Below are 12,657 nucleotides of genomic sequence, written 5' to 3'. Positions count from 1 at the left end.
TTGCTAAGGCTAAAGATTTTGATGTTTGCAATGCTACTATTTCCGACCTTAGAACTAAGAATGAAATGTTGCATGCTAAGGTTGTAGAATTAAAATCTTGCAAACCCTCTACATCTACCATTGAGCATGTTTCCATTTGTACTAGATGTAGAGATGTTGATATTAATGCTATTCATGATCACATGGCTTTAATTAAAAATCAAAATGATCATATAGCAATATTAGATGCTAAAATTGCCGAGCACAACTTAGAAAATGAGAAATTTAAATTTGCTCGTAGCATGCTTTATAATGGGAGACGCCCTGGCATCAAGGATGGCATTGGCTTCCAAAGGGGAGACAATGTCAAACTTGATGCTCCTCCAAAGAACTTATCTAACTTTGTTAAGGGCAAGGCTCCCATGCCTCAGGATAACGAGGGTTACATTTTGTACCCTGCCGGCTATCCTGAGAGCAAAATTAGAAAGATTCATTCTAGGAAGTCTCACTCTGGCCCTAATCATGCTTATATGTATAAGGGTGAGACATCTAGCTCTAGGCAACCAACCCATGCTAAGTTGCCTAAGAAGAAAATTCCTAATGCATCAAATGATCATGCCATTTCATTTAAAACTTTTGATGCATCTTATGTGCTTACTAGCAAATCCGGCAAGGTAGTTGCCAAATTTGTTGGGGGCAAACACAAGGGTTCCAAGACTTGTGTTTGGGTACCCAAAGTTCTTGTTTCTAATGCCAAAGGACCCAAAACCGTTTGGGTACCTAAAGTCAAGAACTAAATTTGTTTTGTAGGTTTATGCATCCGGGGGCTCAAGTTGGATACTCGACAGCGGGTGCACAAACCACATGACCGGGGAGAAAAGGATGTTCTCCTCATATGAGAAAAACCAAGATCCCCAACGAGCTATCACATTCGGGGATGGAAATCAAGGTTTGGTCAAAGGACTTGGTAAAATTGCTATATCTCCTGACCATTCTATTTCAAATGTTTTTCTTGTTGATTCCTTAGATTACAACTTGCTTTCTGTTTCACAATTATGTCAAATGGGCTACAACTGTCTTTTTACTGATATAGGTGTCACTGTCTTTAGAAGAAGTGATGATTCAATAGCATTTAAGGGTGTGTTAGAGGGTCAGCTATACTTGGTAGATTTTGATAGAGCTGAACTCGACACTTGCTTAATTGCTAAGACTAACATGGGTTGGCTCTGGCATCGCCGACTAGCTCATGTTGGGATGAAGAATCTTCATAAGCTTCTAAAGGGTGAACACATTTTAGGACTAACCAATGTTCATTTTGAGAAAGACAGGATTTGTAGCGCATGTCAGGCAGGAAAGCAAGTTGGAGCCCATCATCCACACAAGAACATCATGACGACCGACAGGCCGCTTGAGCTACTCCACATGGATCTATTCGGCCCGATTGCTTACATAAGCATCGGCGGGAGTAAGTATTGTCTTGTTATTGTGGATGATTATTCTCGCTTCACTTGGGTATTCTTTTTACAGGAAAAATCTCAAACCCAAGAGACCTTAAAGGGATTCTTGAGACGAGCTCAAAATGAGTTCGGCTTAAGGATCAAGAAAATAAGAAGCGACAACGGGACGGAGTTCAAGAACTCTCAAATTGAAGGCTTCCTTGAGGAGGAGGGCATCAAGCATGAGTTCTCCTCTCCCTACACGCCACAACAAAATGGTGTAGTGGAGAGGAAGAATCGAACTCTATTGGACATGGCAAGAACCATGCTTGATGAGTACAAGACACCGGACCGGTTTTGGGCCGAAGCGGTCAACACCGCCTGCTACGCCATCAACCGGTTATATCTTCACCGAATCCTCAAGAAGACATCATATGAACTCCTAACCGGTAAAAAGCCCAACATTTCATATTTTAGAGTTTTTGGTAGCAAATGCTTCATTCTTATTAAAAGAGGTAGAAAATCTAAATTTGCTCCTAAAACTGTAGAAGGCTTTTTACTTGGTTATGACTCAAACACAAGGGCATATAGGGTCTTTAACAAGTCCACTGGACTAGTTGAAGTCTCTTGTGACGTTGTGTTTGATGAAACTAACGGCTCTCAAGTAGAGCAAGTTGATCTTGATGAGATAGGTGAAGAACAGGCTCCATGCATCGCGCTAAGGAACATGTCCATCGGGGATGTGTGTCCTAAGGAATCCGAAGAGCCTCCAAGTACACAAGATCAACCATCCTCCTCCATGCAAGCATCTCCACCAACTCAAAATGAGGATGAGGCTCAAAATGATGAAGAGCAAAATCAAGAAGACGAGCCACCTCAAGATGATAGCAATGATCAAGGGGGAGATACAAATGATCAAGAAAAGGAGGATGAGGAAGAACCAAGACCGCCACACCCAAGAGTCCACCAAGCAATCCAAAGAGACCACCCCGTCGACACCATCCTCGGCGACATTCATAAGGGGGTAACTACTCGATCTCGGGTTGCTCATTTTTGTGAACATTACTCTTTTGTTTCCTCTATTGAGCCACACAGGGTAGAGGAAGCTCTCCAAGATTCGGATTGGGTGGTGGCGATGCAAGAGGAGCTCAACAATTTCACGAGGAATGAGGTCTGGCATTTAGTTCCACGTCCTAACCAAAATGTTGTAGGAACCAAATGGGTCTTCCGCAACAAGCAAGATGAGCATGGTGTGGTGACAAGGAACAAAGCTCGACTCGTGGCCAAAGGGTATTCACAAGTCGAAGGTTTGGATTTTGGTGAAACCTATGCACCCGTAGCTAGGCTTGAGTCAATTCGCATATTATTGGCCTATGCTACTTACCATGGCTTTAAGCTCTATCAAATGGACGTGAAAAGTGCCTTCCTCAACGGACCAATCAAGGAAGAGGTCTATGTTGAGCAACCTCCCGGCTTTGAAGACAGTGAGTATCCTAACCATGTTTATAGGCTCTCTAAGGCGCTTTATGGGCTCAAGCAAGCCCCAAGAGCATGGTATGAATGCCTTAGAGATTTCCTTATTGCAAATGGCTTCAAAGTCGGCAAGGCCGATCCTACACTCTTTACTAAAACTCTTGAAAATGACTTGTTTGTATGCCAAATTTATGTTGATGATATTATATTTGGGTCTACTAACGAGTCTACATGTGAAGAGTTTAGTAGGATCATGACACAGAAATTCGAGATGTCGATGATGGGGGAGTTGAAGTATTTTCTAGGATTCCAAGTCAAGCAACTCCAAGAGGGCACCTTCATTAGCCAAACGAAGTACACTCAAGACATTCTTGCTAAGTTTGGGATGAAGGATGCCAAACCCATCAAGACACCCATGGGAACTAATGGGCATCTCGACCTCGACACGGGAGGTAAGTCCGTGGATCAAAAGGTATACCGGTCGATGATTGGTTCATTGCTTTATTTATGTGCATCTCGACCGGACATTATGCTTTCCGTTTGCATGTGTGCAAGATTCCAATCCGACCCTAAGGAATCCCACCTTACGGCCGTAAAACGAATCTTGAGATATTTGGCTTATACCCCTAAGTTTGGGCTTTGGTACCCTCGGGGATCCACATTTGATTTACTTGGTTATTCGGATGCCGATTGGGCGGGGTGCAAAATCAATAGGAAGAGCACATCGGGGACTTGCCAGTTCTTGGGAAGATCCTTGGTGTCTTGGGCTTCAAAGAAGCAAAATTCGGTCGCTCTTTCCACCGCCGAAGCCGAGTACATTGCCGCAGGACATTGTTGCGCGCAATTGCTTTGGATGAGGCAAACCCTGCGGGACTACGGTTACAAATTAACCAAAGTCCCTTTGCTATGTGATAATGAGAGTGCAATTAAAATGGCCGACAATCCCGTCGAGCATAGCCGCACTAAGCACATAGCCATTCGGTATCATTTTCTTAGGGATCACCAACAAAAGGGGGATATCGAGATTTCTTACATTAATACTAAAGATCAATTAGCCGATATCTTTACCAAGCCACTTGATGAACAATCTTTTACCAGACTTAGGCATGAGCTCAATATTCTTGATTCTAGAAATTTCTTTTGCTAAGCTTGCACACATAGCTCTTTTGAATACCTTTGATCATATCTCTTTTATATGCTATGACTAATGTGTTTTCAAGTTTATTTCAAACCAAGTCATAGGTATATTGAAAGGGAATTGGAGTCTTCGGCGAAGACAAAGGCTTCCACTCCGTAACTCATACTTCGCCACCACTCCGAGCAACTCTCTCTTCCTTGGGGGTGAAATGAGCATCAAGGAAAAGGACTTCATCCTTGGGGGAGAGAGTAAAAGCTCAAACGCAAAAGGACTTCGTCTTTGGTATAATCTTAACTCACTTATTTATGACCAAAGGGGAAGATTGCACTTCGAGGGCTCTAATGATTCCGTTTTTGGCGATTCATGCCAAAAAGGGGGAGAAATGAGCCCAAAGCAAAAGGACCGCACCACCACCACCAAATTCAAAAACTTAGTGCTTTCCAAAAGTCTTTATCATTTGGTATCCTATTGTGTTCAAAAGGGGGAGAAAGTAGTATTTCAGAAATGGTATATCAAAACCCTCTTGAACACTAAGAGGTGGATCTCTTTTAGGGGAAGTTTTGTTTAGTCAAAGGAAAAGCATTTGAAATAGGGGGAGACAATTTCAAATCTTGAAAATGCTTTGCAAACTCTTATTCATGTACCTTTGACTATTTGCAAAAGATCTTTGAAATGGATTTACAAAAAGAATTTGCAAAAACAAAACATGTGGTGCAAACGTGGTCCAAAATGTTATATAAGAAAGAAACATTCCTTGCATATCTTGTAAGTAGTTATATTGGCTCAATTCCAAGTAACCTTTTCACTTACATTATGCAAACTAATTCAATTATGCACTTCTATATTTGCTTTGGTTTGTGTTGGCATCAATCACCAAAAAGGGGGAGATTGAAAGGGAATTAGGCTTACACCTAGTTCCTAAATAATTTTGGTGGTTGAATTGCCCAACACAAATATTGGACTGACTAGTTTGCTCTAGTGTATAAGTTATACAGGTGCAAAAGGTTCACATCTAGCCAATAAAAAGATCAAGTGTTGGATTCAATAAAGGAGCAAAGGGGCAACCGAGGGCACCCCTGGTCTGGCGCACCGGACTGTCCGGTGTGCCACCAGACAGTGAACAGTACCTGTCCGGTGCACCAGGGAACTCAGACTCAAACTCTTCACCCTCGGGATTTCTCGGAAGACGGCGCGCTATAATTCACCGGACTGTCCGGTGTGCACCGGACATGTCCGGTGCTCCAAGGAAGCTCGGCCTCCTGAACTCGCCAGCCTCGGGTTCGCGCGGCAGCCGCTCCGCTATAATTCACCGGACTGTCCGGTGTACACCGGACTGTCCGGTGTGCCAGCGGAGCAACGGCTCCCTGCGGCGCCAACGGCTCCCTGCGGTGCATTAAATGCGCGCGCAGCGCGCGCAGAAGTCAGAATCGCCCATGCCGGTGCACCGGACATCAAACAGTACATGTCCGGTGTGCACCGGACACCCAGGCGGGCCCACAAGTCAGAAGCTCCAACGGCTAGAATCCAACGGCAGTGATGACGTGGCAGGGGCACCGGACTGTCCGGTGCGCCATCGAGCAGACGCCTCCAGCCAACGGTCACTTTTGGTGGTTGGGGCTATAAATACCCCAACCACCCCACATTCATTGCCATCCAAGTTTTCCACTTCTCAACTACTACAAGAGCTCTAGGCATTCAATTCTAGACACATTCAAAGAGATCAAATCCTCTCCAATTCCACACAAAACCCTAGTGACTAGAGAGAGTGATTTGCCGTGTTCATTTGAGCTCTTGCGCTTGGATTGCTTCTTTTCTTTCTCACTTGTTCTTGAGATCACAACTCCATTGTAATCAAGGCAAGAGGCACCAATTGTGTGGTAGCCCTTGCGGGGAAGTTTTGTTCCCGGCTTTGATTAGAGAAGAGAAGCTCACTCGGTCCGTGGGACCGTTTGAGAGAGGGAAGGGTTGAAAGAGACCCGGCCTTTGTGGCCTCCTCAACGGGGAGTAGGTTTGCAAGAACCGAACCTCGGTAAAACAAATCTCCGTGTCTCACTTGCTTATTCGCTTGGGATTTGTTTTGCGCCCTCTCTCGCGGACTCGTTTATATTTCTAACGCTAACCCGGCTTGTAGTTGTGTTTATATTTATAAATTTCAGTTTCGCCCTATTCACCCTCCCTCTAGGCGACTATCAGCCACGAGTGGGAGACGCAGTCACGCCTCGCCCCATGCCATCCTCGGACAGGAGAACGCAGTCACACCTCGCCCGAGGCCGCCCTCGGGCGCGAGAACGCATTCATGGCTCACCCGCGGACGCCCTTGGGTGGGAGACACAGTCACGGCTCGTCCGAGTCCATCCCTAGGCGGGAGACAGTCACGGCTCGCCCGAGACCACCCTCGGGCATGAGACGCAGGTTCTTATGACGGATATTTATAAAGGGCGCTTCTTTGCAATCCTAATGACTGATATTTTGCAGATTGTTATGCCATAGAAATTCAACGGTCTAAATGAGGTAACTAGTCTACCACGCCGCTTCAAGAACATATGTATGCGCAGGTAATAAGCATTTAACAAATAGTTGTCTTCCGTTGCAATGCACGGGCACCATACTACTACAAATATATATATGAGTGCATAATGTAATTCAAAAGACTTGACAAATTAAAACACACATCAATGGTTGCAGGAGTTGAGCAACACTTATGACTGAGGCGTTGTTTGGTTCATGCCTCATTCTTATAATCTCATTCTAGACTCTTGTGATTATCTAAATTGGTTCTAAATTTTGTATTGGATTTTATGTCAAAATCTCACAATCTTAACGCAAGTTGATAATAAAATTTGTCTTAGATTTTGTGCACCATGTAACTTCTCAAAATCTATGGAGAACCCAACATCACCTAAGGAACTAAGGTTGTGGGATTTAAAAAATTAGATAATACACAAAATCTAATATAAATAAACTCCATTATCAAGCTAACAAGTTGTGGAGAGATTGTGAGATTCTGCCACAAATTCCAATACCAAATTCAAAAGCTTTCTGGTTAATAATGGGATTCTAAAAATAAGTCAGCAAAACAAACGGACCTAAATATACATGCTTACTGATTGGTACGAACGGACTACAATACAACGGGGTAAATTAAAAAAAACAGTAATAAATAAACAAATGAAAATGATTACGATTAAGCCGTCGACAGCGTGTAGTGGAGACGCTATTAACCCAACCAGCGACAAAAGCCGTAAAGGATGCTACACTGCCAACCAGCTAGCCGCTTGTTTCATTCTTTCTTCCTGCTTTCTTCTACCTTCTTCCCCCATCGTCCGTAGTAGCTTGATTCCCTATGCCGGGTAGGCGGTAGCATCGCTCTCTGATCTCACCTACACCGCTACACTTAAACAGCAGGTACCAGGAACAGGCAGGGATCGGAGAGCTGCTGGCCATGGAGCCTGGTCCCGACGGGCCTGCTGGTGGCCAAGGAACCAGTGCGCCAGCGGAGGCCGGGCCGTCTCCGTCGTCGTCATCGGCCGCCGCAGCCGCCTCGTCGTCGAGTCGGAAGCAGGCAGAGCAGCAAGCGCCGCCGCAGCAACAAGCAGGAGCACAGCAGAGGCAACAGCAGGCAGCAAGGGCCCAGCATCAGGAAGCTCCAGCGCCGCAGGCGGCCCAGGCCCAACCGCAGCCACTGGCGCAGCAGCCTCCGCCGCCTCCTCCTCCAGCGGGGCTGAGCCGGTACGAGTCGCAGAAGCGCCGCGACTGGAACACGTTCCTGCAGTACCTGCGGAACCACAAGCCGCCACTGACGCTGGCCCGCTGCAGCGGCGCGCACGTCATCGAGTTCCTCCGCTACCTGGACCAGTTCGGCAAGACCAAGGTGCACACCGAGGGCTGCGCCCACTTCGGCCAGCCCAACCCGCCGGCGCCCTGCGCGTGCCCGCTGCGCCAGGCGTGGGGCAGCCTCGACGCGCTCATCGGCCGCCTCCGCGCCGCGTACGAGGAGTCCGGCGGCCGCCCCGAGTCCAACCCGTTCGCGGCCAAGGCCGTGCGCATCTACCTCCGCGACGTGCGGGAGGCGCAGGCCAAGGCGCGCGGCATCCCCTACGAGAAGAGGAAGCGCAAGCGCGGAAGCGCGGCCGCGGCGCCTCCAGTTGCGCCGCCTCCTGTTGTAACTGCAGAGACCGCAGGGACCACGTCAGGGACCGTCTGTGACGAGGAGGAGGAACCATCGCCGTCTGCAGGTGATGAACCACAGAAGCAGACCACCACGCCGACGTCCGCCTCGGCTCCTCCTACAAGTACTTCCAGCGCTAGTGCAAGTAGTAGCAGTGCCGCCGCGGCCACCACGTCGACGACGACGACAAGGAAGGAGGAAGAAGGATCCGCGCCAAGCTCGTGATAAGTGCAGATCATCTACATATCATCACCTCCCAATTCTAATCCCACCTCCATCTTAAATTTTTAGTTGCCTATTATTACTATATATTTTTATTGCTTATTGATATAAGAGAGGTCTAAGGGACTAGGATCATGTTAGGAGTACATCCATATAAATGAAACATATATATATCAGTTCATTTGAAGAGAAAAAAATAAAATAGATTGCAGGAACATGAAGTAGTAGGGAAAGATAAGTTCTCTGTTCCAACTCTCTCTCTCTCTCTCTAACAAAGTTTATGAATAATGAAGATGTTAAGACATTCTAGGGTAGATGATCATCACCTATATATGGAACAAATAAGCTTTTCCGTCTGCTGATTGGAAATGATATGGGGTCACACTGATATGGATTTCTAGTATATGATGTCTGTGTTCCTGCTTAGCAAGTAATCATGATTGTGTCAGTAGTGCAGCTAGCCTGTGGAGACTCTCATCATCCATTATTATATTCTCTTAATTAAGCAGTTTATTTTCCCTCCATTTTCTGGGTCCCTTGTTTGCGAGCAAGGATATTGGAGTGGATTACAGAGGTTAAAATTCCCTTATTTAAAAAAATGAATTGGAAGGAGAGATTTTAGCCCATCCAATCTACTTTGATATTTTTGCTCTCAAACAAGCTCTTATAGGACCCACACACCTCTCTATATATACATAATATTTGAACAGTAGTTGTCTATATGAACCTCCCCCCTATCTTATATATACGTAAATTTTTTATATACAACATTAGTTGCGATGTCCTTGTAAAACAAAGAAAATTAAGAGTTCCTTTTTTTGTTTTGACTTCCGCAGAGAATGATCATCAGCACCCTAACTAGCATACATATTTTAATTGTTTCTTTAACAATTTGCCTTTGTGTACAGTTGAAAAGAGAAATGTGTGTGAGTACACCAAACGGTAGCACATCACATGTCGGTATCAATACGATATATCTGGATTAAATGTGCAACAGTGCATATATATATAATGAACAGAAACTTCTCGAATCCATAGAATTGCTTCTCTTGTCATCATCTTTACTTATTTTCCAAGTGCAAATGCCGTCTCTCTCTCTCGTCCTTTTTCTTTCGGTTTCGTTCCCTTTTTATTTTTGTTTTCTGGTGATCTCTCATCATCATCTTTTTGTTCTGGCTGGCAGCATGATGAGATGATATGTCATGTTGTCTTGATCATTTGTGTACCTGTATTTGGAGTTTCTATTGTACCCGACGGTGCATTGTTTATGCTCGCGTGTACTTCACTCGTTCCTGAAATACAGTGCTTTGTGACTTTTTCAATTTTTTTAGTGAAATATACTAGTGTCAATAATGCCTAGATTTGATAAAGTTTGTTAAAAAAGAAATCAAAATTTAAAGAGAAACACCATAATTAGGTTAATCTATGGGTACATGGGCTATTTAATTTGAGGATTGCCTTAAGCTCCCTTAATTTTTTTGAATACACTATAGTACAGGATTGGAGTATATAGATAATAATAGAATGTTTTTTAGATCTCCGTGTTCATTTAGGGGCCGTTTGATTTTGAAGAAATTGGAATTTACTTAATAAAACAGGTTATTTGTTTGGAATTTGGTATTACACTACTTTTCAAAGTTAATATATAAGTCTATCGGAAATTCATAAGACGAGGGGTAAATTTGATTTTATGTATCACTAGTCTATCTTTCTAATCTGCAACTTATAACACGCTATTCAACTCGCTCACCTATAGTAAAAATTAGCACATAAATATATCTCTTGTGTGTGTACGTATATATATTCGGTATAAAATTATATTAGCTTAATCGATTTGTGCCTAAACTACGATTATTAGAATGAAATTCAATTCCAAGGATTTTAACGGTTGTTGATGGATGTTTCTCATAAATAAAAGAAACAATATGTATTGACGGATAATTTCTGTTTACTATATTTAAATAGATTAGATGAGTTCCTACATATATAAGATAGATATGCTGCCTGCAATTAATTAATAATGTGCTGTTCATGAATCCATATATTTGCATGCATATGCAAAATATATCTCTTTATAACTCTAAGGACCAATATATCCATACATAAATATTTTATAGTAATGGAAAAATGTACTAATAAATTGGCTTGTCTTAAAGTATATTATTTAGTAAGATTTTAAAGCATAAAAGTAAAGTACAATATAATATTTTATAGTTTCAATTGTGTCTTTAAGATGTACTCAGCATCCAAAACAAGAACACTCTTTTGTGGCTATAGATGGTGGATATAGTTATCATCTTACAAATCATGAAGCCAGATACATGGTCCTAGCCCTATTTCTTTAGAATTTCAAAAGCTGACATCAGGTTGTCTTCTAATAATGCACATCAAACTATATGGAAATATAGTGTAACGTTCCCCTTTTCATCTGTTCATTCTTTATATAAGAAGGTGTTGACGCTTTTCCGGAGCGTCAAACACTCAACAAGAACCGTGGCGGTGCCCTCTGCACAGGGGCGAACGGTTCGCGCGCGGGGCCGGATGGTCCGCGGCCTGGTGCGCGGCTAGGGCTTCTCTACCTGATGGCCGGATGGTCCGCGCCCTGGGGGCCGGACGGTCCGCGCGTACGCAGAGGCGGCGGAAGTCGCCGGCGGCGCCTGGATCTCGCTCCCGGGAGGGACCCCGTCGGGGAGGAGAGATCCTAGGTGGTGTCTAGGCTCGGGCCGGCCGACCTAGACTCATCTAATCGATGTAGAGCCGAAGAGAGACGAAGAATTTGGGGATTGGATAGCTAAACCTAAACTAGACTAGAACTACTCCTAGGATAAAATGTAAATTGTATTGATTGAAGGTTCGATTGATTGTTGCAAATCGGCCGTAGACCTCTCTTTATATAGAGGAGGGGGGCTGGACCCTTTACACGACTGGATTCCAGGTTAATTCCGCAAATCTAGCCAACAAACATAGCACAAAACTCGGAACCCTAAACTGCTTTGCGCATGCGCGGACCGTCCGACCCACAGGCGCGGACTGTCCGGACCGCGGAGCATCCGGCCTCAGGGCCGGACCGTCCGGCCGCTCAATATGGTGCTCAACATATGCCCCCCTGCCTTTTGGTGGAGCTGAGCAAACCAAAAGCAACTAACTCGATGTGATTACATCGGTTCTCCTAGGCATCCTGCCACATACTAGGATGGTACTGTTTGAGGAAACGCCCATTCAAAGCCTTAGGCAAGTCCTTGCCTTGTAATGTTTGTAGCAAATAGGCGTTGCCAGACATCACCTGTTTTACTTTATAAGGGCCTTCCCAGCTTGGTGACCATTTCCCGAACTTCCGGTCTTTATTCCTTAGAGGCAGAATGGTCTTCCACACCAAGTCCCCTACTTGAAATGATTTTGCTTTGACCTTCTTGTTGTAGGCCCTGGCTACCATGATTTTGTCCTTTTCTATTGCTCCCAAAGCTATCATCCTTTTGTCAGTCACCTCATCAATATTATCCATCATTGAATCATAATAATCGGTAGCAGTTAGATCATTTTGTCTGGCGAACCTGATAGCATTCAAACTTATTTCCACAGGCAACACTGCTTCCTACCCATAGACAAGCTCAAAAGGAGATACTTTAGTAGCCCTATGTTTAGATATTCTATGAGCCCATAAAGCCTCAGACAAAATCTTATGCCAATGTTTAGGATTATCAGATATTTTCTTTTTTATCAAATTAATCAATGTCCTATTGCTAGACTCGGCCTGACCATTGGCCTAAGCATAATATGGAGATGAATTAAGCAGCTTAATTCTGTATAATTCAGCAAATTCACGTACCTCCTTTGACATAAAAAAAGTACCTTGATCTGTAGTTAAGGTCTGGGGAATGCCGAATCTATGAATGATATGCTCAGTTATAAACTCAATTACCTCCTTGTGTGTCATGTTCTTTAGAGCAACGGCTTCAGTCCATTTGGTGAAGTAGTCAGTGGCAACTAACACAAACCGATGCCCCTTTGATGATGAAGGATGAATTTCTCCAATAAAGTCTAATCCCCATCCTCTGAACGGCCAAGGCTTGATGATAGGATGTAATTCGGCTACAGGGACCAACTGTAGGTCGCCGAATTTTTGACACACTTGGCAACCCTTGTAGTACTTGAAACAATCAGCTATCATACTAGGCCAATAAAAACCAGACCTTCGCAACAACCACTTCATCTTTGGAGCTGATTGATGAGTACCACAAATT

General features: G+C 44.2%; 1 protein-coding gene across 1 annotated transcript; it reads left to right on the top strand.

The window, feature by feature from the left end:
- The first annotated feature begins 7,126 nt into the window (after positions 1-7,126).
- LOC103635755 (protein G1-like7) lies at positions 7,127-9,684 on the top strand. The gene has a single exon (XM_008658134.4). It carries the CDS (start codon positions 7,469-7,471, stop codon positions 8,417-8,419), a length of 951 nt encoding a protein of 316 aa, XP_008656356.1. The 5' UTR covers positions 7,127-7,468; the 3' UTR covers positions 8,420-9,684.
- Positions 9,685-12,657: the final 2,973 nt, after the last annotated feature.

Source organism: Zea mays, chromosome 8 (genome assembly GCF_902167145.1).
Source record: "Zea mays cultivar B73 chromosome 8, Zm-B73-REFERENCE-NAM-5.0, whole genome shotgun sequence".
Taxonomy (NCBI): Eukaryota; Viridiplantae; Streptophyta; class Magnoliopsida; order Poales; family Poaceae; genus Zea; species Zea mays.
The sequence above is the reverse complement of the archived record's forward strand: the minus strand, read 5'-3'. Positions and strand labels throughout refer to the sequence as shown.